The sequence below is a fragment of the Pezoporus occidentalis genome, unplaced genomic scaffold, assembly GCF_034315485.1.
Source record: "Pezoporus occidentalis ecotype Australia unplaced genomic scaffold, CSIRO_AGI_Poc_V1 ctg68, whole genome shotgun sequence".
NCBI classification, from domain to species: domain Eukaryota; kingdom Metazoa; phylum Chordata; class Aves; order Psittaciformes; family Psittacidae; genus Pezoporus; species Pezoporus occidentalis.
The window spans coordinates 5,210,965-5,238,892 of NW_026916030.1; the positions used below are offsets into that span (position 1 = coordinate 5,210,965).

The following is a 27,928-nucleotide window of genomic DNA, read 5'->3' on the forward strand; positions in this document are numbered from 1 at the left end:
CCTGGGGATGGAGAGCCCACACTCACTGCTTTTAAAGCTGGGTGTTGCAGAAACAAGCCTGCCGCCTTGAAAACCCACTATATTACCCCAAAATACCTCTGGAAGGGTGTTACCAGGCAGTTCAGGAGCTTCTCACACCATGCTGCTCACCTCCTGCTGCAACATGAGACTGGCAGCCCCTGAAATACCTCCCCAGTATGCACCAGGGGTGGAAGGATGCTGGGAACATGCAAGGGGGATAATGAGAAGCCACCAAATCCTGAGACCTGGAAGGGCTGATGGTAATTAAAGGAGTAATTAAAGAAGTGGTGTTGAACTCACTGCATCCCCTTGCTGCAGCCCCTGGTTGCTGCACCAAGGGGAAAGGGCAGGCTATGTGCTGGATCTCCTCTATCCTATGAGCCCATGTCTTTCAAGAGGTTTTATTTCCTCACGCTGGGTTTGACTCGGCTTTTCCAACACACTGAGCTCTGCTTTACCAGCACAATGTGTTTTCAGCCTCACTAGAAGCCAACACATGCGGCTCCTCCAGGGCTGACCACAGCCATGTCCATCACCACCAGCAAGAGCACCCCTTGTGCTGCCCAAGAAGCTGGATGCCACAGTACACAGCATCCTCAGTCCTCAGCCAAAAACCTCATTGCACACCCCAGTGGGTGCAGCAAGGCTTGGACAACCAAGGACCCTCAGGTCTGGGCTCCACAGTGTTGCAGCACAAGTGCTGGAGCCAGTTTGAAACCTTGAAGTTACATGGATTTGAGCACCCCAGGGCGAGGTGGCCTTGGTCCGATGAGCCCTCCCCGAGCACAGCTGGCATTTCTCAAGCACTGGGACATAGGAAGCTCCTGCTGTGACACTTTCTTGTTTGATTGGGTTTTTTTCCCTAAGAAAAAGACACCATCTCCTCATTGCACCAAGTTATTTCAAACTCCACTTTGCCAGCTGAGCCCTCTGGCATGGCCCAGCCTTGTTGCTGCTGAGGGTGGGTAGTGGAGGTCCCATGGACCAGCGCGGTATCCTGAAGGGTGGCAGCAATGTTCCCATCTTGCTTTTTTAGATGATACCCCCCAGAAGATGGCTCCTGATGAGGTTTCAAGCCCTTTCCTTTACCTGGAAGAAGACTGCTGTGGGATGAACAGTGCTGGCTCAATGTGGGCTGAGCACCACATCCCCATTGACCATCACAGCTGCTGCAGGGCTCTGGGATGCAGCTCATGTGGGACCCTCACATGAAGCCGCGCTTTCAGCAAGGACTTGCTGCCATAAGCAATAGGATGTAGGGAATGGGGCGGCCCCACGCTGCATCTGCACACCCCACAGGGGTTGGACAGGCTCCACCAGCCCAGAAGCCCATTTCTCTCCCCTCACCTGACAGCCCTGTGCTGCTGCCTCCTCCCAAGATGGTCGCTGCCGGTAATAGCAGGGAAAGTCACATCCAAGCTGGGAAAATAACATGTTATTTTCCCAGCTGTGATGTCAGAGCTTGTCACGCTCACAGGCTCAGCAGCAGGGCAGGCAGGGCACTCCTGAATGTCCCCAAATGGCCACGAGGCCTGGCTGTCCCCTGCAGGCTCCAGAAACGTTCCCCTTTCTGGTGGCAACGCTGCTTTTGCTCCCTAAATGTGCTGGAAAATGGGATGGGGGGGACTGGTTCCCTGTGACTGTGTCCTGGGCACCGCAGGGTGCATCACTCCCAGTCCCACAGAGCATCTCTGCTCTCAGCCTGAGGATACTCACCATGGGGACATTCCAATGCGAGTCCTTCCCCATCCTCATCACAGCAGAAGCACATCCTAGGTGTTTGCAAGGGTCAGAAAGTGTTTGCTTTCTTTCCCCCCTGCTTTCACTGTAGTTTTGCAGCACGTGTCCCCCACTGAGCCATCCCTGCATCCTGGCTGAGCCATAGGGATGGAGGCACCCACAACCCACCTAGGCACGATGGATGGGGAGAGGAACCCACTCGCCCAGCCTGTCCTGCAGCACCATCCGAAGATATTCCCCCTTGTCCTTCCCGTTTCAACAAGCCCCAGCTCTGCTCTTCAAACACACCAAAATGAAGACAAAAGGAAAAGGATCAAGTCCTCTTAACCCATCCCCATCGCCACGCTCACCCTTCTGGCCCAGCACCATGCAGGGCGATGTCCCCTTGCTCCTCAACTTCCCACCAAGGTACCACCAAACCCCCCCACGTCCTTCAGAGCCACTTAATCCATTACGAATTCCACAAAGCCTGGCTCGGGGAAGCGCTGGGCCAGAAGAGCAAACAAACAAGGCAGGAATAAAGCCTGGCTCTCAATGAGCGGACCCCGCTCGCGTGTGCCTGGGGTTTTATTCCTTACCCCCACTTCTCCTCCGGCCAAGCACCTTTATTTAATGATTGCATTTCACTTGCTTGCCCCGTAACAAAGCCATCACCTCCGGAAGGACAAGTTACAATCACAAATTACCACCACAATTAGCGCTAGTTCTGAAGGGAGAACAGAAAAGGAGGGGAGCGGGGAAGGCTCCCGAGCGATTGATTGCTATTCATCCTGCTGTACGGTGACCTTGCTCTGGAGACGATGATATTCCTTCAGCCTGGAAAACAGGGATTGGGGGGGGGGGAAACACCCTAAATGAATTAATTGTAAATTAACAGTAATAACACCCATTTCCTTTCAGTTAATTGGAGCAGAATGAGGGGCGTGAAGAGCAGGCGTTTGTTAAGGCCTGTACAGTTTAATTCTTTTTGTTCCCTTTTCCACGAGATAATGTAATTAATTTATCTTAGAGGAGTGTGTGTGTATGGGGGGGGGGTACATGGCGGATAGGGGGAACAAAGCAGTTAACAGGCAATGGAAAAATTAAGAGCCCATTATGTAAATGCGGCGTGTTTTACAGCCCTGGTGTTGGGGGGGGATGATCTGTATAGTGGGGTCTGAGGAGTAAGTCAAATAACATGATGCCGTGCTGGGGAAAGCTGTAATTAGGCAGGGCTGGTTGGTGAGGGCTCAGAGGGAGGGCTTGGTGCACCCCCAAAGCAAAGGGGAAGAGCCCCTTTGGGGGGGGGGGGGTTTGCCCCCTTGGTGAGGGTCCCATTTCAACCCCACAGACCTCAGTGAGTTGATGTTGATGAAGCCGGTGGCATCGGCAGGCTCGTAGTCCCCTTGCACGTTCATGCTGCAGAGAGAAAGGCACCAGCAATGGGTTGGGAGGGCCTGGGGGGCTTGGGTTGTGGTTTGGGTAAGGAGAGGATATGGGTGACCCCTGGTCCAGTGCCTGCTGCTGCCCTTCCTCAGTTGCTGGGGGCTTGGGATAGGGTCCCCAAATTTCCCTCTATGGTCCCTCGTGTGCATCAACGCCATTCCCCCCCTTGCATCAAGCAGGGATGCTTGCCCTGTCCCAGAGCTGGCCCCTGGGTAGGGCTGTCCCATGCCAGGCAGGGACATCAGTGTCCAGGGCAGGATAGCTGTGCTTTGGACCCCTTGGCACTGATAGTGTTTGTGGCCACAGTGGCTGGTGCCTCACCCACCACATCCCAGCTCCGATGCTTTCCTACATCCCCCAAACACACGGCTCATTTCCCAGAAGCCACAAACCCTAAAGGAGGAAGTGGAGGGAAATAAAGAAGAAGAAAAAACCAGAAAGAGTTTACAACGATTTTACCTCCCCTGACGGGCTACAGAAAAACCTCTGTGCTTTTATTTTTGCTCATTCGAGTGGTTCTGACCTGCTCTATAATTACGTTACTTTCTACCTACTGTGCAGAGGCATTTCCACACAGCTCTGCCTCTCACAGCTTTCTCTCGGGTTCCTGTGACGCCGTCACTCAAAAGCTTTCAAACCAGCGATGTAGAAATCAAAAAGAAAAGGAAAATGGTGGGAGACGCAGGGAGAATAAGTGCCCCTGCTTTTCTCTCCCTCTCTCTTTTTCCTCCATCCCACCCCCCCCCCATCCTCCTTTTTTTTTTTCTTCCCTCTTTTTCTTTTTTTTTTTTCCCTGCTTTTTTTATATACTTTATTCATTTAATCTCTCCAAGTGAGAGTGCGAAGCATAATGAAGGGTTGGGACAGATTATTAGGAGCTGTTGATTTCGAGGGGGAGGGAAAGGGGGAAAAAAAGGCAGAGAAGAGAAAGAGAGAAGATAATTTGACATTTACTCCGACTGATCTAAACTCATTCGGGTGTATTTATGGCTTATAAAGTGTTTAGAGAGATTGAAAGGGGTTGAGGGAGGGCTGGGGGGGGAGCGAGTGCAAGAGAGAAAGAGAAAACAACCTGAAGGGAAAAGCCAGAGGGAAAAAGAATAATATTGACTTGAAAACATGGCTCGTGCTTTGGCTGGGAGGATGGCATCACTGGGAATGGGGTAAGACGGGATGGGATGGAGCGGGATGGAGTACGACGGGATGGGATGGAGCGAGCTGGGATGGGATGCTCGCTGCCACCCAGCCCGGTCCCCCACACCCTGCTCACCTCACCAGCTCCTCGTTGTACAGCGAGCGCGGGGACTCCCTGCCCAGGATGTAGACCTGCCCCTTGAGCACAGAGAGGCGCACGGTGCCCTCCACAGCCTCCTGCGAGCGCCCGATGCACTCCCGGAGGAACTCGCACTCAGGGCTGTGCCAGAAACCTGCGGGCAAGAGGAAGGGTGATGGGGACAGCGGGCAGGATGGGGTGGGGGGAGGACAGGGTGACCAAGCAGGGATGTGGTTGCAGGACTGGGAGAGGGAGATGAGGTGCTGGGACACCCAGGTTCAGCTCTGAGGGATGGGGACCTCACGTGTGTCCCTTCCCCTTGGTGGCCCTCGGGTTCCCACTTGGAAAAGGAGGCTGGAACTGGTTGGTGAAGAAGAGTCAGCGAGGCCATTCTGCTTTCAGCTTTGTTAAGTATGCAACTGCCACTCAGCAAACACCATCTCGGGAGGGTCATGTAGAGACAGAGGGACACAGATTTGGGGGGGATCGACTCCCAGCCCCCAGGAAGAGGTTGAGCTGCTCTCCCCTGAAATAGGGCCAACCCCAACCATAAGCTCTGCTCATGGGCAAGTTTCACTTGTTCTCCCTATGCTCCCGGAGCAAGAGGCTGGTGGGACACACGGAACTGGTGCTGACACCCACAGAAAACTCCATCCAACCCACAATCATGGCAAGTGCCCCCCCTCCCCACCCCAGCTCCACATGGTACTGTAGCCCTCCAGCACCCCAGGTCCCCCAGAGCTCAGACAATGAGTGCCCAGGCTGGGTGTTGGGGTGCTGTGTTCACATCGCAGCCCCCCGCATTGCCATCCACTGAGGCCACCTTGGGTGCACAGAGGGGCTGTGGCCCTGCCTGCTATCCCTGTGTCCCCTCCTATCCCTAAGTGGGGTAATTAGCCGGGGATACCTGGAATAAAGCCTGAGAGATGGAAAGGGAGATAGAGGTGGAGAGAGAAAGAGCCCATTCACCACGCTCCGGTCAGCCCCAGGTTTTATCTCCCCCATCGCCCCCCGCTCCCGCACACCGGTGCCCTCTCACCTTTCCCTTCCCAGCTGCGCTCCCACCGAAGCCATTAAAGCAACAAACAGTTTCTTTTGTGTTTGCCCTCATCAGCCCCTGAGCGGGGCCGTGTCCTGCAGCCGCATCCCTGCGATCCGTGCAGCCCCATCCAACGCACGGCATCAGAGCCCTGCAGCCCCTCACCACTGAAACCACATCCCTGACCCAAACCCCACCATGGCACATCCGAGGGCTCCGGGGACCCCATCCCATCAATAGCACTGCCATGCAGGCAGGGAGCCCACATCCAGGCAAATACACCCCTATTTAGGAAACCCCCCCCCGTACAACTCTTCAGACATCAGGATTGATGCAGGGCTGTCGCATCCCTGTAAAAAGCAACCCAAGACACATTGAAGTAATAACCAGGTACTTAAATCCTGACTCTGACAGCTCCAGGTGTGAGGAAGCATCCCCCCTCTCCTCGCCCCCCACCGCACACACATTCCCCATTGGAAGCGGATCCCCCTTAATGACCTTCCTGCCTTGTAACCTCCATCCTGCCCTAATCACAGTGCAAGTGGAGGGACAATGGCATTTCCACACCTGGCTGTACCTGCGGGAGGGGAACTGGCTTCAAAGCCACTCCTCCACAATGGGATCAATGGGATGGGGGGGAAGATAAACACTAATTCTCCTAACATCAGGACTAGTTGCAATAATGAGGTGTTAAAGGAAGGTGAGCTTGAAAGCCTGGCCTCCGGCATGGGGACCCACGGGTGCTGTTTGCACCCCTTTGAGGGGGTTCCTTGGATTTGGGCTCAGCTGCTAAGGGACCACGCTGAAAATCCCTGGGGATTCAGCATCTGGAGCCAGGGAAACAGCAGCCCTCACCTGGCAGAGGCAGGGAGGGAGAAGCAGAATCACGATTCCCAGAGTGGCTCTTTAATGTGGTGGCTTCACAGGTGAGTGGTGAGAAATAAACCAATGGGTTTATGCTCAAACTAAGAAATAAAACAGTCAAAATAAAGGCAGTGCAGGACTAAGTCTAATAAAACCAGTCAGAGGCAAGAGCAGCAGCAGAGAGTGAATCAGAAGCTGTGATGCCTGCAGCCTCAGAAGCTCTTGCCCTGCCAGGTCGCTAAGTATGGTTTAAGCAGCAGAGGCCTGGGCACTGCAGAGGAAGATACAGGAGGGAGCATCCTTGAAGGGGAAGGTGCTGAGGACAAGCACAGGCATCAGAAACTAAAGGGGAGAAGGCAGCCTGACCCAGTCCCACTGGATCTGCTGCTTCTGAAGCCCAAGCTCCCAGAGTCAGGTTGGTTTTGGGGGATCTTCCCCTAGAAGATCACAAGGGAATCACGCCAGCCACCTGGCTTAGAGGGAAATACCTAGAAAGAGATGGGAGAAGGAATTGGGAGGCTGAGAGATCAGGACATAGGAAAGATTAAAGTGTTGTTTGGCTGAGAGACAGGAAAATCTCAGTGCAGGGTTCCCAGGGCATCAGCTGTGAATTAGACCGGGCACAGGACATGGGGCACACCACTTAGAGCCACGCAGCAGGCACCAGCTATGAGCAGCAGTGTTTTGAACCCACCTACGGCTCTTTGGGCTAAACCTGCATCCTTCAACTTAGCACCAGCAATGAGATCGGGGCTGATCCATGGAGCAGACCCTGGGGCAGTGCTGATGTCCCTTCTCGGGGGTGCCATTCCCAGTCCCCCAAACCTGGCAGCACCCACCCCAGCAGTGCAGGGCAGGGACTGAGCTGAGACCCCCTCAAACTCATCACACGTGAGCAGACCCGCACTGCAGGAGGGAGGGCAAGGGGCCTGTTTCTGTCCCTAACTGCTGCTGACAGCCAGTGTCCCCTTGCCCATCACAGACAGTGCTGTCCTTGCCCAGCCCGGCCGTGCTGGGAGCCCCTCCTGTATCCCTGCAAAGCCACAACCCGCAGTGCCGCTGTGTGGGCTGCACGTCGCATAGCACGGCCGGGACCCTGCTGTCCCATAGACCCTGGACCACGGTGGCTGGAGGGACACAAAGGAGCCGTGAATTAGAGCCTGTGAGATGTGAATGTGTTGGATGGGGCTGCGAGAGATGCCTGGAGCATCCTGCATCTGCAAACCCTCCTGGAAGGCAACATCACCTCCTGGAGGCAGGCATAGAGCTTTTTTATGGCACAGAAACAGGCAGAGTATGGGGTCAAGCTCAGCCCCTGGCATGAGCAACCCTATTTTTCACCCGTTTTCAGCCTTAAAATCCACACCTGAATTTTACAGCCCGAAGCACATGTAGCAGTAGGACCTGCCGCCCGCAGTAGCAACAAGGGAGGAAGAGGAGGAAGGCTGGGAGGATGCTGCGGCAGCAGGGATGGACTGCAGGACCATACGTTACCATTGTAAACCAGCTCGGCGAATTTCAAGGCGAGCCCTTGCTTGATTTTCCTTACTTCCCGGTCCATGGTGAAGGCCTCGATATCTAAATGCGCGTGGTGTAGGATCGTTCCCGCTGGGGTCTCATAGATACCTAGCCATTTTGCCAGGCAGGGGGAAAAACAGAAAAAGAGAGAGAAACGAATGAGGCCAAAACTGTCAGCAAATGACAAAAAATAATGACTTGGCTGACAGAAGGAGCCGTGGTCGAGCGCATTCAGTCCCGGCTCGCTGTAAAATGCATCTGTCATTATCTTCATGCTGGGGCCGAGACAGTCCACTCCGCACCTTGCGGAGAAAATGTCTAGATTCCCCTCTTTGAAGAGGCACTCTGACGAGGGTAAATGACAGCCTTTGGGAACCGATCCCCCCGCCGATCCCTGCCCAGCGCTGCGCCGCTGAAAACCTGTAATTAAAGGAACGATGCGGGGCACAGGCACGGGGAGCGAGGGCCTGAAATACCCTCCTCTCCCCTCGGCCGCTGGGAGGCAATGAGGCTACCTGGGGGCTGAGGAGGGCAACCTCATCTGGGGATGGCAGGGCCCCCCCTTCCCATTGCACGAGGCCTGGGGATGGAGGGATGCTTATTATTTTGGTGATGGGGGCTAACGCTGCGGGTGAGCTGCTCCCTTTGTTGCAGCTGCTCGGGGATTATTTGCTGCACAATGTGTTTACTTGGTGCTTAAATATCATAGAATCATAGAGTCAACCAGGTTGGAAAAGACCTTTAAGATCATCAAGTCCAACCATGAAGATGAGGGTGGCCATAGAGTGGCTTCAGGTTGGATGTGGGTGGAAAGGTGAGGGGGGGAATGCTGGAACAGACTGGTGTGGATGGTACCTGCCCATGGCTGCTCCACCAGCACGTCCCCTGCTTGTCCCCTCCCAATGCCGGGCACCCGTGCAATCGCACGGCCATGGGAATGCTGAAGGGAACCTGCCCAGTTGGGTTTTGCTGGCACATAAAGAAACCCTATAGGAAACCGTACCTGCCAAAGCGGATGTCCCTGCAAACAGCAGAGAGAACAGGCGAGAGGAGCCCATGGGGGCTCAAATCTGCACCGGGATCTGCCCACTCTGCTCTGGAGAGCAGCACAGGCTCAAGTGAGTCCTGTCCCAGGTAGCCACAGTCCCATGGACACGGCAGGAGCCCTGTCTACCATGGCAGCCCAAGCCCCTACATCAGACCTCATCCCTACCAGTGTCCATGATCTCAGCATCCTACAGGCGTGGGACAGGCTCCGACTGTCCCAGAGAAGAGCTACCCCCTCCCCTCTCAGGCCACCCCAGCAGTGCTGCAGCCTGGTCCCCAAAGGCAGCTGCAGGGTTCTCACCATCCACCCATCCCCACAGTTCTACAGCAGGAGACAGCCAAGTTAACACCAAATCCAGCCATCCCCATGGACTTGGTGAGCACAGAAGGCTGCTGTTTGCCCCCTCCAGCCCCTGACCATGAAGCCCAGATGCCACTAACACAATTCATATTCCCTCTCCTTCCCCTTAGGAGGTGTTAAACCCAGTTTGGACTGAATGAAGATACGGGTTTATGTCTTGACCCCTACCTCCTGCCGTTTGCCTGCACCCCTGCCTGTCCCGTTTGACCTGATGCGAAAGGACCCCAGAGCAGAGGGTGACAGCCAGGGCAGAGGGGAGAGGGGCTGACATCCGCTCTCCCAGCCACCGAGGAGACAAGAGACACTTTCAAAGTGACACTCGCAGGGTCTCCAAGTGTCTATTTTCATCTCCCCGTGTTTACAGGGAAAAGACAGAGGTGTCAGCACCGCAGCCTGGCGATGCTTCAATCACCCCGTAATTACTGCTGGGGAAGGGGGGGGGGACGTGCAGGGGGGCAGCCAAGGAGACAGCTGCTGCTGCTTAAAATCTGTAACCTCTGCTGTCAGTTCAGCTCCATCCGAGCCGCTCTGCTGTGCTGAGTGCGGGCTGGCACCCCTGGGACAGGACGGGATGCGGCGGCTTCCCGAGGGGAAGGGGACGGCGATGCTGCCCATGGGAAGATGCTGCTGGTGCAAGGTTGGGGCCAAGCGTGGCCTGCTATGGGTTCATCACAGGGAAAGGGTTTTCCCCCTTCCTCCCCCATCAGTGCGTTGAGGGGAGGAAAAGGGAAAAGGAAAGGCGAGAGCCGAGGGGAGGAAAAGCCGCAGCTGAAGGCAGCGCTCGGCTCCTTTGGCAGCAGCCGTCCCCTCCTTCCCGCTTCCTCCCCACTGATTCAATTTACTTCACTTAATTAGCCCCCCTTCGGAGTTAAAAAGATAATTTGATAATGAGGATGTGAAAGGCGGGGGAGGCAGCACCAGGCTCCTGCCTGCAGCCAAGAGCCTCCGGCTGAGCCGTGCCCCCCCCAGCCGGCTGCAGCGCCACTCCCCAGCACCCCATAATTAGCCACCGTCCTCCCAGTAAAACAAATATGGCAAAACCGAGTTAATAGGGCTGGAAAGGGTGGTGGGGGCACGCTCAGCTCGCCCCTCGCCCATTAGGCCTTAATGAAGTTCAATTAGGAGCTTAGTAAAAATCAATGCAAATGAGTTTTGCTTTTCTCCCACTCCCCGGGTCTGGGAGGTGAGGGAGAGGAGGCACCTTTGCTGCCACCTCTATGGCCTTGGAGGAGGTCATGGTCATGGAGGAGTCTTGCTGTGCTGCCTGTGCCTCAGTTTCCCCTGCAGAATGGGTTCCCTGAAGAGAAGGAGCTCCCTGCGCTGCCCCAAGTAACCTGCACAACTCAAGCTCATCGGGCGTCCACATGCTGCTGGGATTTAAGGGATCATGTCCCACCTGCAAACCCAGGTCCTGTCTCCTTCTGTTCTAACACTATTGGGGTCCAAAGTGCTCCTGGCAGTGAGGTGGTGGAGCCGCCCCGAGCTGCTCTGCATCCCAAAACCAGGTGGGTACCAGCAGCATCCTCCTGCTCCATCCTGCTCCTGCCCCATCTCTCAGAGCAGATTTCTGGGAGGTTTCTCTTAATCCCCAAGAGCAAAATGGGGGCAGGATGTTGCTCACAGCAAGGGGGAAACCCCACTGTCAAGGTCTGGTTCTGGTACATGAAGCACCCAACCTTGTTATCCCCACAGCAAGCCCGGTCCTCCTGCATCTGCCGGCACACACAGAGCACCGATCGCTTGGCAATGTCACACAGGAGACAGACATGACAGATAAATGGGGTTTAGAGAAATTATTGAATGCTGAAGGGTCACTAGAGCTTGTCAGTGCCTCTTAGAAAAATAAACCAGATTTTGACAAATTACTCAGCATCCTGCATGCAAATGCACAGGCTGGTGCGTGCGGGGCTGGGGTTTCGTTTTCCTTCCTTCTTTTGGCTTTAATTTGGTTATTCAAACACACATCAAATGATTTGGGGTTTTAGTTCTCACCTCTCGGAGCTGATGCTCTCTGGTGGCCTGCAGTGGGGAGGGGGACCACAGGCTGAGCCTTACCAAAATATGTGCTGCTGCTCTGCACAGAGGGCAAGTGTAAAGAAAGGGAGCATTTAATTAGGTATTAATGAGATTGAAAATGAAAGAGCAGGGGTGAGGAGATGGGAAATGATGCTGCGCAACCTTGATACTTAGTTCTGCACGGGGCTGCAGAGATTGCCAATGAAGTTGATCCTAATGGATGATCAATACTAAGAGTCACAGCCTCAAAAGCATGGGTAAATCAAAGAATTGGCTTTAAAATCTCTCAGTGACTCGCATTGGCCTTCTGTGCTTTGTACCTGTATTGCAGAGCCTTGCGCCCTCCAGGACCTCCCATGAGCATCTTCTCACTGGAGACAAGTCTCACCCAAGACCTGGGTCTTTGGTGGTTCCGAGGCTGGTGCAAGCAGTGGCACTGGCAGCGAGCAGGTCTTGGGTGAGACTTGTCTCCACATCCCACCAGCGTTTTCCCTTTTGTGTTGTTTTTAGGGCAGGGGTGGCACTGTTCATGGGTCACTGCTCACCTCTGGACTTCATCCCAACAAAGCGGTTCTCCACGATGTCGATGCGCCCGACTCCATGCTTGCCCCTGCCAAGGAGAAGGGAGATTGCAGCATCCACAGCAGGACACAAGCAGAGGGTCAGAAGGGTGAACAATAGGGGATAAACCCTAAATGACAGCGTGGCCAGCCCCTGAGAGCACTGGTGCCCATCAGTAATGACCCCCATGCAGGGCAGGTGACAAGGAGATGGATTTTCTTTTTCCTCTCCTCCTGGCTGTGCCACCATCCTCGATTGCCACTTGGGCCACTGGAAAACAGACCAAGCAAGGAGGCAGGATGCTCCACAGCTGTATTCCCAATGGCCGAAGTCATTTTAAAACCACTTAATTAACACTTAAGAAGTGAATGGAAAAAGTTCATTCCTATTCAGTGTGGGGGGATAAAGGCAGAGGCACAAAGGAGGATGGCATTTAGCATGGGATGGGAGGAGCGGGTGCCCTCGTGGGTGCTGCTGTACTCTTGTGCCAGCTAGCAGGAACTGGGCATGGGGTGGCACAGGGCAGAAAATCACAAGGTGATAGACTCAGCCAAGTGTGTGTCCATGCCCCCAAAACCCCAACTCTACACCCAAAAGGGACATGGAGTCCCCACGGGCATGCAGGGTGAGGTGATGCCCCCAGGATGCAGGAGCTAGAGTCTGGACTGAAGGGTATCCTGCAGGTAGGGGTGCCAAAGGGTGCCAAAGCCCCCCTTCACCCAGCCATGCAGATGGGGCACACAGTAGATGCAGGGGATGTTAATAAGACTTTTTACCCCTCCTCATGCACAGGGAGCAAAGCCCTAAATACCCCCTGTGCTCCTAGCCTCAGTGCCCAGCTCCGCTTGTTGGCATGACCGATACAAGTGGGACACAACTAGAACCCAGCCGGGGCCATCACATCCTCTCACTGCCTACCACTACCCATTGTGCTCACTGGGGTGTGCCTGCTCCCAGCATCCCACTTCCACCCCACACACTGGGTACCACGGGGATGCTGCCATCCGGGGTGTGTGTTTGGGGGGGCAGCATGCAGGGGACACCGTGGCACTCACGCGATGTCATTCAGGTACACGAAGAGCTCCAGTGCTGTGCAATGAGTGGCTCCATCCCCGGCATTGGTGACCTTCACAGGGACACCTGCGGAGGACAGGCAGGATCAGCCGGTGTCAGGATCCCCCCTCTGGAACATCACCCCGCAGGCGTTAAATAGATGTGACAGATATGAACTCTAAATAACTTCTTAAAAAGGCATATCCAAGCTGGTACAGGGGGGAGGTTGGGGGGGGGCCCACCTCGGGAGAGAAGTGAAATAAATAAATAAAAAAGGCCATAAAAATGTCCGTCCTCCCCCCCCTTTTTCCCCCTCTTTTCTCCTTCTCTCTTTTTTAGGGCCTGTGAAATTGCAACCAGGCCCTTAACTAATTGAATTTCACGCTCCGCAATTGTCTTACGGCGCAGCACCTTCTGTCCCACCAGCTCCTACCCGCGTTGGGGACGGGGGGAGTGTGACAAATGGGTGTCCGTACCCCCCCCCTCCTTCCCCTACCAGCATGGGGGGTGTCTATAGGGGGACCCCTGCGCTCGCACACGCATGCACACGCACCCCGCGGCGGGGTGCTCCCCGCCATGAATTCATTATCGCACCTTTTCTTTTCCCTTTTTCCCCCTTCTTTTTCCCTTAATTTTTTTATTTGAAGGGCACTGGGCAGGAGCTGGGGGGGGGGGGGTTGATGCTGAATAGAAAAGAGGCATTTTTCTTTAGCGGTGTGAAATGAGCAATAAATGTATTAGGAAGCTGACAAGGGGGCTGCGGGGCCCACAAAGAAAAGCGGTGCGGAGTTGGAGGCTAATCCCCCCTCCATCTGCCCTCCTCATTACCATTTAACGCGCTATCAGTTGCCAATCAGCCTCAATGCCTCCCTTTCTAGTCTTTATTACCCCCGCTACAGCCCTGTCTAGTGATGGGGGCTGTCAGCTCCCCCGCCTTGCACCAAAGCACACCCCCCCCCTCCCTTTAAACCCCCTATTTTCCAGGGGTTTATAAACTCAGTTGTAAATTACTATTAAATGTAACTCGCGGCAATAATGAACCTTAAGCTGCTTCTCGGCGCGGGCCCCCCCACTCTGCGCCCTCCCCTCGCCCCGGCTCTTTCTATTCGCATCCTCTGGTGGGGAATTGGCCGGGGTGCGCTCGGCAGAGAGCCGACGGGGCTGGGGAAAGCTGCTTAGCCTTTAAAATAGTTAATAATTAGATTAAAACTTCAAATAAATTAACTAGGGGCTGAATGGGCCGCTGGGGGGGGGGGTTGCTGCTCGGTGCAGGGGGATCATTATCATGGAGCAGGGATGCTGGTGGAGGGGAGGGGGTGATCCTGCTTGGGCTGGGCTCGCTGCTGCTGCTGCTGCCAAGGATGGATGGTGGCAGGGGGACTGCGTGGCTGCCCCATGTCCCCTTCCCTTGGGTGACGGCTCCAGGGCTGGGCCTTGCTGCTCGTCCCAGGGGATGGAATGGGGTCTCCCCGTCTTCATGCAATGCTGGTGGCACCACTGGACGCGTCCTGCTGGACCGTCTCCCAGGCTGTGGCACTGGCAAGGACACCTTTATGCCACAGAGCAAGAGAGGGACCCTGTGCCCACTGCACCTTGATGGCTGGGGAAGGGGCTCGGACCCCTTTCTGCTCTTGGGGGGGGGGGGGTCACATCAAGCCCCTTGAGATGTCCCCAAGACCCTCTGCACAAGTCAGAGACCCCCAACACCCTGCATGCATCATCCCAAGCCCTGATGCCACAAGCTGGGGCTCGCCCTGGCTGCCTCTGGTCCTCACTGGTGTTTGCCTTTGGGGGACAGAAGACCAAGGGGCTGTAAGGACACTCTTACCCCTCTCAAACTTGATCTCCAGCACATCCGGGGTGTCGGGAGAGGTGGCTGGATCACGGGTCTTCGTGTAGAGCCCAGGGGGAGCCTGACTCTGCAGGAAGGGGAAGGGAAGGGAAGAGAAGAAAAGAGAGTCAATGGCATTGCCATGGCCAACACTACCAGCAACCCCATCCCTGGCCTACATTCCCCATCCCCGGTGTATAACCTCCATCCCTGATGTGCATCCCCCATTCTTAGCATACAGTCCCCATCTCTGGTGTATAACCTCCATCCCTGATGTGCATCCCCCATCCCTCGCATACAGTCCCCATCCCCGGTGTATAACCTCCATCCCTGATGTGCATCCTTCATCCCTAATGTACAGTCTCCATCTCTGGTGTATAACCTCCAACCCTGATGTGCATCCCCCATCCCTAGTGTACAGTCCCCATCCCCGGTGTATAACCTCCATCCCCGATGTGCATCCTTCATCCCTAGTGTACAGTCCCCGGCCCCGGTGCGAATCCCCCATCCCAAAGCACGGGGCCAGCACCGCACAGCACCGGTGCTTACCCGGGCCCCGGGAACAAAGGGGTTGGAAGAATCAGCCATTTTTTCCCCTCAACTTGATCTCATCTCTCCCTCCGCCGCCCCCTCAGCTGGAGGCGGGATGGCTGCGGAGAAGCAAGTCAGGCAGGGAAAAGCGGGATGCGAGCGGCAGGGTGGGCGCCCGCACGTCCCCGCGTCGGGGACCGGCTCATTCCATGCTGACCGAAGAAACTAATGAGGAGGCCTGACCCCAGCAGGTGCTCCAGGCACACCGGCTCTTTCATGGTGTCCCCGGGGTTAATACACACAGGGGAAAATAGAGGAACGAAACAAAAACCCATTTCAGAGCACATCAACCTTTATGTATATTGGGTTTTTTTTTCGCCCCCCCCTCCCCTTAGATTTATGGGAAAGTGGCATCTTATCGCTGTCGGAGCCAGGCCACCGGAGGCTCGGGTGCTGAATTGCTGCAATTGAAGTGCGTGCCAGAAGAGAGGGGGGGAAATGTAATTAAAAGCAAAAGCTTTCCATCCCAGAGAGCAAATGCTTTGCAATTTCGTCTGACCCCAAAACATCTTAGGACCGGCGTTTGCAAAGCCCTATCTCTAAAGGGATTTCCACCCACCCCCCCCACCACCATGCAGCTACAGCTATATGAGGTGGAGGGGAAACTGAGGCACGGAGCATCCAATGCTGTGGGAAGGGAGGAAACAGTGAGCAAGCGAACCACAGAGCAGGGCTGTGCTTGACCAACATTGGAACGTTCAAAGGAGCCTCCACTGACCTAAAACCCCCTGTGTAAGCACCACAGGTGGAGGTTCTCCAAATCAAGCTGCTCCTGTAACTGGTTTAGTGATGGGAACCTCGTATTTCCCCTCAAAATGTGGCTGGTTGGAGATGGGGCTCTGAGCATCCCTGGGCAGCAGGGCCCTGCCTGCACTTGGGGCTGCCCTGGTTTCTCCTCTCCTTTATAAAGCACAACTCTTCTCCTGCTCGCTTTTCCTCCCTTCTCTCCCCCTTTCCAATTAAAGGACGAGGTAGAAAGCCAGGGAGAACAGAAAACCAGCAGTGATTGCTGTAAAACAATTTCAAGCTTTTTAAAGGGAAAATAAATTCCTTTGCAGAAGCTGTTTTTTATCTGATATTTTTGAGGATGGGCAATAAGCATTTCAGTGAAAACTGCCTTTTTTTTGTCCCTCACTAAACAGCAAAGCACACCAGGGACCCCTCACCTCACCGCACACCCAGGACACACATCCCAGCAGCAACTGCTGCCAAACCCTAGGAACACAGACGCAAATCCCCAGCAAAACCACTCCGAGGTGCCCATTTTGCCTCGGTTTTGCTCCTTTTCCCCTTGTTTTAACCACAAAGCGCCTCCCCAGTGCCCCCCGCGCACAGATTACACGCGCTGAGGATTTCAATTTTACATCGGCTGGCCTTTCCTAGCCCTGATCACACTGATTAACCAGACAAACCTGCACGAGATGATGGAAAACTTGGAGTTCAAAAGGAAAGATGGGGGGGGGAAGACTGGAAAGTATTAAAAACTCTTTACTAAACATTGGAAGTCAAAGTCAGGCAGTTTCCAATTTTCCGAGCCAACTATGAAAGCCCCTATTAAATAAAATAACTAAATAGAAATAAAAGTGACATTTGGCTTGCATTCCATCATTACGGGTGCGAGGCTGTCCTCTTTTTATTCTCCCTCCTAAAAGCACAGTTCAAATGACAAATAGTTTGTTGCAGTGTATCAATGCCTTCTATTTATCCCTCCCCGCAGGGGGGCTAGTCCTGCAATGTCATCTTTAAAGGGGAAAAGGGGGGGGGGAAAGGGGGGAAAAAAGGGGAAGAGTGTGTGGAAAGAGAGAAAGGGAGGGGGGGAAGAAAGAAGCAAGAAAAACGGGGCAAGAAGAGAAGAAATTGGAAGCAAATGGTCCATGAAGTAAACCATGATGCAGAGCTATCGATGCCGCAAATGGTTTATTCATCCGGCTGATATTGTTGTGCCCGGGCCTGAATGAACTCTTTCAGAGTGCCATATGAAGTTAAAGCAAGTAAATTTCTATCTTTCTCCGCATTAGCTGCCTCATTGCCCTTCAATCGGGCCTCACAGAGGCAGAAAATAGCTCAACCATCTGCTTTCAAATCCCTGCGTTTGGCAGGTCCCGGGGGTTTGGGGAGGGGAACCCACAGTGCCTGGCACCCCGAATCCTGCCACGGTGCCCAGTGCTGCTTCCCGGGATGGGGAAGGGGATGGTGGTGATGCCATGCTCCTGGAAGCCACCTCAGGTGCTGGCGGAGGGAGAGGTACCCGAGTGGAGGATGCTCAAGGGGGTCAGGGCACTGGTTTGCCCTGTTTTCCAAGCTGGCTTTGGGAAGGAAGCAGGCTTGGCAAAGCCTTGGGATTGGGGGTCTTCCCCGAGAGGTGCTGGATGTAGAGGGATCAGGATGGGTGCACAAGGAAGGGCACGGGCAGTCCTCCACTAGCTCCAGCTACAGGCATGAAAACCCACCCCTGTGCCAACTGGGCTGGAGGAAGAGCCCCCCCCGTCCCCGAGGACCCAGCTTTGCAAAGCCTGACCCACAGACACCCCTCCAGAGGGCACTGAAGAGGGAGCAGGACCCCTTTTCCACCTTCCTCTTCCTCGCATCCCTGCCTGAGGCACGCGCCTGTGGTGCGCAGGCTGCGGGCGCTGAGCTCCATCCAGCTCCTGTCTCTCTCCCCCTCCTCTCCCTGACTGTCTAATTAGCACTGATGGATAGTTTCAGGAGCATCGTGACCCGCTGGAGCATGAACCGTGCAGGCAGGGGCCAGCAGGCAGCCGGACCACGAGCACTGCTGGAGGCAGCCGGGGCTGGACCCACGCATAGGATCAGATACGGACAAGACCTTTAAGATCATCCAGGAGTGATGTGCCATGCTCACAGACACCCATTGCCACCAGGCTCCTAGCCCTATTGCTAGGCAATGCTGCCCGGGATCTGGTGGTCCCAAGGGTCCAAAGAATCGCTCCATGCAAGAGGATGTTTTATCCTGCATCCCTTTTGATATTGGGGATGGGAAAGCACGGAGGGACCTGCAGGCACAAGCAAGGAACCCGAGCTGCAGGGGCCAACCCAGACCTCCGCCACCAGCACCTCATCTGTCTAACTGCTCCTTTCTTGCTGCCCCATGACATTGTCCCCTCCAGTGTCACCCTGAAACGGTCCCTTCCCCTTTTCACATCGGTGGCAATTAACGTGCCGGGAGAGGCAGCAGGGCCTCGGCACCATGGAATTCCCAATTAGGCTGCAAACACACGAGACACCCCGGCCCTGTGGCTGTGATCCATTACCTTGGGGTTCTCCAGGATCCCGGCTTCGTAGCTGCAGCAGGCAGGGAAGGAGAAAGAAATCACTGCACCTGCAACCCCAAACCCCAGCAGGACAATCCCCCCCCCCCCAGTCCCAACCACCTCATGAGGATGGGTGTAAATACATGTAATGGGTCTCCAGGGGCTTTTAGCAGCAACCCTGCAAGGAGTACCAAGCTTGGGAGATGGATGCTGCCATGTGGGACATGGTCAACGGGGCAGAAAGGGAGGTTGGAGGTTTTGGGGTCACTCCTACCCAGGATGTGATAGGGCAGCTCTGTGGGTACAAAGAGCTGTCCTGGCCATGCAGCACAAGGGGAAATGGAGCCCTCAGGATCTGGGTCCTCACCCCATAAGAGCTCCCCACCTGCCTGGCCTCTCACCTTATGTGCATGAGGTTTTCATCCATGCTCCAGGGTGTCTGGGGCGTCACGGGCACCGGGATCCCATGTTTCTGCAAAGGGAAGAGGAACAGAGAGGGAGCGAGACAGCCCACAGGGAAAACCAGCCCATGACAGCACCAGCTCCTGCTGGGATCAACCCAAAAGCAAGGTGGGCATCCCTATTCCTGACCCTGGGCAACATCAGCTCCCACCATGAGGATTGCCTTGGTGATCAGGGACATGTTGTGACTGGAAGGAGAAGGAGCCCAGGAAGCACCCCAGGACCCCCAGCGATGGAGATGCCAGCAGGGATGCTGTGTGCTTTTCCCAGGTCCAGTATGGTGCATTCCCCCAGTTGGGCTCCTCAGCAAGAGGAGGTGACATGGGGACAGAAGTCCCCACAACCACCAGATCCTTTGCAGCCTGCACAGGGCTGATGCTGAGGACAGGGCACAGCACGCTCATCCGCACAGCCTCATGCAGACACGCAGCGGCATTCCCGGGAGCCCACGGTGCCCACGGACACACGGCCCCTCTCGGCTGCCTCCCGGCGCAGTGCCGAGCCCAGCTCCCTAACAAGGTCACAGCGTGCTCCATTATCCGCTGACATTTCAATGGGGGAAATTGCCTGTGAAGACGAGGTGAAGACACCGGGGAATTAGAGGGAGAGGGGATGGTGGTGAGCAACAACCGGAGCCAGCGGGAACATCGCCCACCCTGCCACAGCGAGCCAGGGATGGAGGATGCAGCGCGGGGCTCCTGCTGTGCCCTGTGGGGTCTGTACATCCCCAGGCAGAGCAGTGTCACCACAGCAGGGATGTCAGCCAAGGGCTCTGCCACGAATAGAGGAGCAGGAGCTGAGGAGACTCCTTGTTTGCCAGGAAGAGTGGAGGAAATGCTTGTGGTCGTTAAATTGTGGTCATCGACCCAATCACCTGAGATAGGAGCAAGGTTCTGAGGTGCCTGCAGAGGGACTGACAGCTCTGCTCCATCCCACTGGGCTCTGCCTGCTTGATGGCTCATCCTGGAGCAGCATCCAGGAGAGCTTCACCTTTCTCATGAAGGTGTTTTGGCTTTGGCTGGTTGTGGGGATGAACTGGGAGCAGGAGCAAGGCTGGGTCCAGCCCCTGGGCAGCAAATCTACAGCAAGAGCTGGGCCACAGCGACACGGATCCTCTCTTTCCCCAGCATCGGCAGAGCCCCAGATGTCATCATGTTATAACTCCCCGAGCACTGAGGCGAGCACATCAAGGACCTGGCCACTCACCACCCTCTCCTGAGCATGAAAGAGAAGGGAAACCCCTGTTGTTTTTAACACTGCACATAACCAGAGACCAAAAGGTACTACAGACCCTCAACCTTTCCTCTTTGAGCGGGGCCCCAACCCATTCCATTTCCCTTTCCTCCCCCCAACTTCCAAACAAAGCCCGAAGAAAACCCCGTCAAACAAACGCCCCAACCCCAAAACACATGTTCCATTTTCCATATAATAAAACCGCGGCGCTCTTAATAACTCCCCTATTTGACAATTTGTTTGGCAACATATGGAAAGCTCTCGTAAACTCGCCCCTTCATAATACAACAGCAGATGGCAAACACAATCCTCGACACGCCGCTCTCAGCGGCCCTAATGGGCTCGGAGGGCTCCTCTCCCCGCACTGCATCCCTCTGGCTCCACACCTCGCCTTCGCAGGGCTCACCCAGGCAGCCTCGATGGCAGCTACTTAAGAGCTCAAGTAATTTTCTGGTTTATGCACAGAGCTGCCTTTTCCCTTTTGATTGATTGAGCCGAGTTGTCAAGCATTGCCACGAAGTCGCGGAGGAAGAAAGGTACCCTGGTGGGCGCGTAAAAACCTGATGCAAAACTTCTAATATGTTTTATTGCAACTTGTACTTCAAAAAGGAAGGGACAACAAAGGTGAATGGATTTGCTTTGTCTGTTACGCAAGTCAGGGAGCTGGGACCCGTTTCCTTGGAAAGCAGGTTACATGAATAGCCAGGTAATTATGGAGCTTTTAAAAGTAAAGAGAAAAAGAAGGGGTGGGGGGAATAAATCCCAACCAGCAGCTCCAGCGTCGTGCTGCGGGGATGCTGTGCAGGGCTTGCAAGCCATGGTGAGCAGCCCCAAGCATCCCACAGCTGAGCCTAGCATCCCGCATCCATCCCAAGCATCCCACAGCCACACTGAGCATCCCGCATCCATCCCAACCCCGGTTCCTACCTCGGCATAGTCCATCAGCTCGCGGCGCCCAGGGAAGCGCTGGTAAAACTCAGGCATCCTCCATGGTGCGATGACCTGGTGGTGGGAAGCAGCAGCATGAGATGAGAAGCTCCCGGGCCCCCTGTCAGCCCCTTGGCCCCCTTTTCCTCCCCCCAAGCTCCCACATAGGAAAGGGCTCGCTGGGGGAACAAGGTCCCACAGGCTGTTAGTCCCACAGCTGAAATCTAATCCCAGTGTTCAGGGATGGAGTAACCCAAACCCCTGACCCTAACAAGGCGCTGGATGCAAGGGGGAAACAGGCAGCATCGATTATCTGGCAGCTGCCTTGGTACTGTTTCCTCCGTGGCCTCATGGTGTTTGGGGTAAAAACAGGTCAATTAAGGATCATTACAGCCCCCTCAAATGCCAAAACGTGGCTCTGTGCAGCTGGCAGATTGTTAAAGTGAAGCACGGCCACTTGCATCGGTGTTAAAATTCCCCACCGGCTGGGGAGGGGGATAAAAGCCCGGGGATGGGGCCCCAGGGGGCAATTTTGGGGGCCTTACCTTGATCTTAGGACATAGAGCGTAGCAGGTGAGCTCGAACCGAACCTGGTCGTTGCCCTGAAACATCAATGGGAGATGCTGAGGGTGCATGGGAGGTGGGTGCCCTCAAGCTGGTCCAACTGATGGGGGATGAAGCATCATCCCTGGACCACCTCACTCAGAGCCATAGAGGACCCTCAGGAGAGGAGCATGACCTGGCAGGGCTGCAGGTTTGGATTTGGGGAAAAAAGCTGAAAAATCGGTTGGAACTGCTAAAAAAAGGAAAGGAGCATTAAAAGTGCAAATGATGAAACAGCAGCTCCGTGGCTTCATCCATGGAGCTTGGAGGTGAATGAGCTGATGGGTGCTGGCAGAGCAAGTGTGTGTGACAGCACCTATATGCAGCCTCTGACACTCTGAAGTCTTCCATGCAACACTGGAGACCTCTGGCATGGTGGGCAAGGACCCACTGTTTCCCCACTCCTGCACAAGGCCAGGACCAAATTCCCCTCAGCAGAGAATGCCACTGGGATGGGGTGGGATTGCTGGCAATTCTCATTGGAAAACCAGGGATGAGGACCCATCGATGTCTTCCATTCCCACAGCAGGAGGGGATGAAGGATGCCATGACCTGGTCTAGCTCTGTGCAGTGGGATCACTCCTGGTCCCTCTCTATGGCTGGTTTAAACCCAAAATCACCTTTCCTGGTACTCCTGATGGCTGGGTGTGCAGAACCCTGATGCAGCTCATTCACCCAAGCGTGGAATTCTTTCCTGGGCTGACACTGAAAAAACCTAAAACCTGAACGAGCAGACACCCAGATTGGAGGATTTCACCCCTGCAAGCATCAGAGGACACACGGAAGGAAAGGGCAAGCTGGGGAGGAAGACCATGGTGTGCTGGAGGATGCAGCAGCTCATAATTAAATAGCTCTGAACATCCCTTTATCTTAATTGGCCCATGCTGATGAGGTCCCCCTAATGAGGGCAGGTAGCCAGGAAGGGGTGAGGAGTTTATTGCTTCCAAGGGAATAGCGCTCACCAAAACCTGTTTCCCACCAGCTCCAAGGGGCCTAAGGACCCCCCTCCACACCTCCTCTTGGCCCCATTCTGGAGGATACATTTACAACCGGGCTGGGAAATCCCTGAGGACTATTACACACAAGCAAGTACATCCACCAAAGCACTCATTTCCCTTACAGGCCCAAAACAAGCCCATCTGCTCGGGCAGTGGGGACACCGCAGATGGTCACATTTAAGGCTCCAGGGCCAGGATTGAGTTACCCACAGTCAGTCCTGCCTGTGCCTGTGACTTAATGGCTTGGGGAGTGGGAAGAGCCTGGAGAGCACCCGAGGGTGCCCCTGTGAGTAGGGACATACATGCTGGTGGTACCCAGGAGCAAAGAGGACATCATCGCATTGGGAGTCTATTCCCATTGAGCGAGGGCTTTCAAGAGGGGGCTGCTGGAGATGGGTGACATGGATGGGGAAGGGGTATGGGGAAGCCACTGCAGCAGGAATGAGTTATCCCAGCCCTGGAGCCCCACAGTTACTTCTCTGCCCCATCTCCCCCCTGCCAGCATGCCCCTTGGCTATCTCCTGGCTGCACCTAACATCCCTCTTCTAGCAGGGCCCTCCCTATAGCCGGAGACACTCAAACCAGCCCCCCCAACCCCAGCCCCTCGCATTGAGACTTAAATGGACACCTCACCTTTGTTCCTGGTACAAAACAAGCAAGGTCTACACTTTGAGTCCCTTCAGGATGGGGAGCAAGGGGCACCTGGCAGGTCCTGTGTGCACCCACAGCACCCAAGGGCCCTGCACAGTCTTCTAGTGACAGTGCCACCTTGCTCCTGGTGTCCCAGCACAGGGCAGGGGCTGCAGGTGCTGGGGGGGGGGGGCACATAGAGGATTCCTCCATCCCGAGCATCCTTTCCACGGTCTCTGGCTGCCTCTAGTGGCAACGTAGCCTCCCTGCGGCCGGCGGGGACAGCGGGGGATGGAGACGGGGACGGGAGCCAGGATGGGGATCGGGATGAGGACCGGGATCCCCGCATCCTGCCCGGGGTGCCGGCTCGGCTCCTGTCCGTAGCAGCTTTCAGACAGCAGCTACCAAAAGCAGTGTTTGGCCATGACCCAAAAACCCTTCCGATGGGGAAATGGAACCGAAATTGGGCAGCGGATTCCCCGAAACAAGAAGGAAGTGTCGAAACGCGGTTGGGCTTTACACAAAACACTGTGCACCCCTCCTGGCACCCACAGCTTGGCCAATGGACTGACCAGACCCACCCTGATACCCCCCATCCTCCCTTACCTTGCCGGTGGCCCCGTGGGCGACGTGCTGGGCTCCCTCCCGCTGGGCCACCTCCACCAGCCCGCGGGCGATGCAGGGCCGAGCCAGCGCCGTGCCCAGCAGGTACCGGTCCTCATAGAGAGCGTTGGCCTGCACGGCGGGCCAGATGAACTGCTCCACGAACTCCTTGCTGACATCCTCGATGTAAACCTGCGGGGATGGAGGGGGCCTTGCGATGGGAGGGTGGCTGCAGGGAGATCCCACTCATCCAGTGCAGCCAAGGGTCCCTTCACCTCCCCTTTCCTCCATTGCTTTGGAGCAAAACCTCTGGGAAAGGGATTCCTGGCACTGCCCACACTCCCTGCAGTGGCCCCAGCCATGGGATGCGAGACCCCAAGGCTCAGCCCCACAGCAGTGAGCAGAGGATGCTCAGAGCCCGCCCCAGGCACCCAGAGGGAGGGGGCACTGTTACCTTTTTAGCCCCCAGTGCCAGAGCTTTCTTGCGTGCTGCCTCAAAATCTTCCTTCTGCCCAATGTTGGCCTGGAATGGGGGGAAAAGCTCAAAGCCGAGTTTGAAAGGAGACCACAAAACACAGCGTGAGCCCAGCCTGGAACAGGGCATCATGCACGGCACAACAGAGCCCATTGCCGGCCGGGCTTGAGGCCACTCAGGATGGGTTTTCCCTAGGATGACAACCCATGGGGCCCCATCACCCGCTGCCAAGCCCCTTGGCTGTGCCCAGCACACTGCCCTCATTAGCAAAGGGTTATTTGCTGGCAGGACAGGATGTACTGCCCAGGGCTGACAGCTCAGCAGAGCAGCACCCAGGCTGTGCTGGGGTTTACCAGGGAGAGCAGGGTCACGCCACGGACGTGCACACACCAGGACCCCATCACCCACTGAGGTCTCTAGACCCATAGCCCAGCATCCCCTCCCTCCCCAGCCCCTGGGGACAGGGTCCACGTGGCAGTGCTCAGCACAGAACTCACCAGGTAGGCAATGACACCATAGCCCTGCTCCTTCAGCCACACCAGGATGCACGAGGTGTCGAGGCCCCCACTGTAGGCAAGCACCACCGTGCCCTTGGTCTGAGCCATGGTGCTAGCAAAGCAAAGGGATTCATGAATGGGTTGCCCAGGGAAGCTGTGAGTGCTCCATCCCTGGCAGTGTTCAAAGCCAGGTTGGACAGAGCCTTGGGTGCCATGGTTTAGTGTGAGGTGTCCCTGCCCATGGCAGGGGTTGGAACTGGATGATCTTGAGGTTCTTTCCAACCCTAACTATTCTATGATGGCCCCAGCCCCTACACTTGCTCGGCACAGGGATGCTGCAGCCATCAGCTATGAAACACTTCCCAGTGCCCTGGACTGGCCATGGGCCATCACAGTCCAGCCAGGTGCTGAGGGCTCTCACAGGGTGAGATGTTCTGGGCATCACAAACATTATCTAAGGGGTGAATAACCAGGAAGCAAGAAGCACAACCCACAGCAAACTAAACACCATCAGTGGCTTTAGTAGGTAGAAGAGCACACGGTGGTGCTGGGACAGGCTCTCTGATGAAGAGTGAGGACAGGAGGAAGAGCCATATCCAGGCTGCAGCTCCCAGCCGTGGAGAGCACCCTGCCTGCATGCCATCCAGGGTGATGGAGCACGCCAGCACAGTGACAGAGGTCCCCTTTGCTCTTACCTTTGCTCCACGCAGCTCTCTCAGCACAGCCTGCCCTGTGCTCTGCAAGTACCCTGCAAGACCGGGGGCCAGGACTCAGCCGTGGGGGAGATGCAGCCCAATGCCTTGTTCAGGCACGACAAGGCACATCAGAGCCCTGTGCCAGAGGCACTGCCGCAGCAGATGGGTGCAGCACCCACCAGCACTGCCCAGCCCCCAGTCTGATTAGTGCTTATTGGGCATTTGTCTTAATTACACTGCCCTGAGGTTTCTGCCAGCCTGAAACACCTACATGGGGGTTCGGTGCCTCTCACCCTTCAGGCAAGGATATCAAGGATTTCAGCCAACGCCAAGAGGTGAAGGATGAGGCAGCCCAGAGCTCTTGGGGAGTGATGGGGGTCCTGCTGTGGGAAGGGGCCCGGGGCTGTCCTTGCAGTCCTCTGAATCCCAGGGCCCCTTGAGGAGGCGATGCCAGGTGACCCTTGGACCACAGAGCCAGGCAAATCCCATCCCATTCCTGCCGCCAAGTCAGCACAATCCTGCTGTTGCCAGTGGGGAAGGCACGGTGCCGAGCTCCCCAGCCTGGCCCACTCAGCACCTTTCCCAGCAGGATGAGGTTATAGCAGGGTGTAACCCAGCACCCCGGTCCTGCCAGCACGGTGTGGGGCCAGCATCCCACAGGGCAAAGCTTGGAGCCGGCGCAGGATCTGGCGTGCTCCTGCCAGTTTCTTGCTGAAAAGCAAAGGGATCTGGCAGCCCCGTAACCACAGCTCAGCTCCCTGAGCCTGCCCGTGCCCGTTGTGCTGCTTGCACAGCACCCAGCTTGTGCAACCCGTGTTTCCCTACAGCCAATGCACTGAGCTGGGGAGGCTCAGCCAGACCCTTCCTCTCCGGGGCGTTTACAGGAAGGCAAACACAGTTCCCAGAAGTGCCCAGCCCAAGCGTGGCCCTGCACCAGCTGGGCAAATTCCCTTCTTTACCCCCAAACCCCATCCCCGCCGCAGCATCACTGTCCTGACTCAGCACCTCTGAGACAGGGCACGCTCCCTTCACAAGCAGCAGGTTAAGGAAACACATCCAACTATTGCCTGCTCAGACATGTCCTGCTGCCCACATGATGCCCAGGGGCAGTTTATCCTGGGGACACATCCTGCATCCCAGGAACGGTGTGCGGCCACCAGTATTTCCAGCTCCGGTAACGAGGCTTGTGCCAAACCTGCCTGCTCAGGAAGGGAGAGCCCCAGATTTTTGGTGGTAGGGGATAATAAATCAGAGCAAACAAAGCTCAATGGAGGGGAATGTGGCCGGGACTTTCTCAGCCCCGATTATTATTCTGTAGCCATTTCCTTGTGGGTTAGGGCAGGGTTTTGGCTGGAGCAGCTGCGGCTGCCCTGCTCCACAGGAACACCACGTTTCTGCTTTGAAACCAAGGGAAAAGTAAGAAATCAAAGGGAAGAGGAATAAAAAGCCTGAAACTTTGATAAAGAGAGGAACCACCTTCACCAGCCAGGCTGGAAGAGGATGGGGCAGGCAGCAGCAGGGGCTCCCCAGGGGTCCCTGCAGCAGAGGTATGTGGGGCTGTGCTTGCTGGTGCTGGGTTTCACCCTAGCATCACTCCTCCATCTTAGGGGGGTCCCATCCTGCCCCCCGCATCCCCAGCCGAGCTCCCCGCTCCCCTCCCTGGGGGTGGACAAGGGGACCCCTCGCTGAGATGGGACTCACTTGGAAACCCCAAACTGAGGTAGAAGGGGCTTAACTGCACCTCCCAGCGCAGGGAAGGGGCTGGGACCCCCCTGCCCTGCTCCTACAGGGGCCAGCAAGCTCTCCACCAGCACCCAGGGGTGCGGGAGACCCGTGGCTGGGTGGAGAGGGGACAGGTCCCGCACGGCAAAGGGCCCCCTTTCCTTCGCCCCATGCCATGCCCGCACTCACCCGCTCCGGGGCCCGGCTGCCCTGGTCGCTCCGGTCCGGTGCCTGGAGCATCCTCCTCCTCCTCCTCCTCCCTTATAGCCGGGCACAGGCAGGCGGAGCCGCCGCGGGACTGTCCCCTCCGTGGGCACCATCCCCAGCACTAAGGGGGGCCGGTCCCACCGCGAGCAGGGGGAGGATGTGCCCGGCTGTAATCCGTCTGCTTTTGGTGCTGTCACCAACGTCCTCCCATTCCTGACCTCCACAGAGCACCCTTTGCTCTAGGGAACCCCACAGAGCCGCCTG

The 27,928-nt window shown here is 56.0% G+C and overlaps 1 protein-coding gene across 4 annotated transcripts; it reads right to left on the minus strand.

The window, feature by feature from the left end:
* Positions 1 to 2,235: 2,235 nt before the first annotated feature.
* ASS1 (argininosuccinate synthase 1) lies at positions 2,236 to 27,792 on the minus strand. Of its 4 annotated transcripts, none has more exons than XM_062641159.1 (16): positions 27,647 to 27,730; positions 25,736 to 25,788; positions 25,041 to 25,152; positions 24,523 to 24,591; positions 24,072 to 24,260; positions 21,780 to 21,836; positions 21,235 to 21,309; positions 19,014 to 19,084; positions 18,613 to 18,643; positions 14,747 to 14,837; positions 12,921 to 13,005; positions 11,850 to 11,914; positions 7,857 to 7,988; positions 4,457 to 4,613; positions 3,094 to 3,159; positions 2,236 to 2,577 (listed from the first exon to the last, which is right to left on the minus strand). In XM_062641159.1, the coding sequence occupies exons 3-16, from the start codon at positions 25,146 to 25,148 to the stop codon at positions 2,523 to 2,525; spliced, it is 1,251 nt and encodes a 416-aa protein (XP_062497143.1). In that variant the 5' UTR covers positions 25,149 to 25,152; positions 25,736 to 25,788; positions 27,647 to 27,730; the 3' UTR covers positions 2,236 to 2,522. The 4 variants fall into 4 exon arrangements, with proteins under 4 accessions (XP_062497143.1, XP_062497145.1, XP_062497142.1 ...); XM_062641161.1 differs by having other exon boundaries at positions 25,736 to 25,871; positions 27,647 to 27,687; XM_062641158.1 differs by lacking the exon at positions 25,736 to 25,788 and having other exon boundaries at positions 27,647 to 27,792.
* Between the last annotated feature and the right edge of the window lie 136 nt (positions 27,793 to 27,928).

What these genes read in the sequence shown, in the direction of transcription:
- ASS1 (XM_062641158.1), bottom strand. Translation starts at nt 27,777, where the DNA reads ATGGTGCCCACGGAGGGGACAGTCCCGCGGCGGCTCCGCCTGCCTGTG. An exon ending in CCCACGGGGCCACCGGCAAG is followed by an intron (nt 21,837 to 24,071) that starts GTAAGGGAGGAT and finishes TTGATGTTTCAG; the next exon opens with GGCAACGACCAGGTTCGGTT. An exon ending in GGATCCTGGAGAACCCCAAG is followed by an intron (nt 14,838 to 18,612) that starts GTAATGGATCAC and finishes CCCTTCCTGCAG; the next exon opens with AGTCAGGCTCCCCCTGGGCT.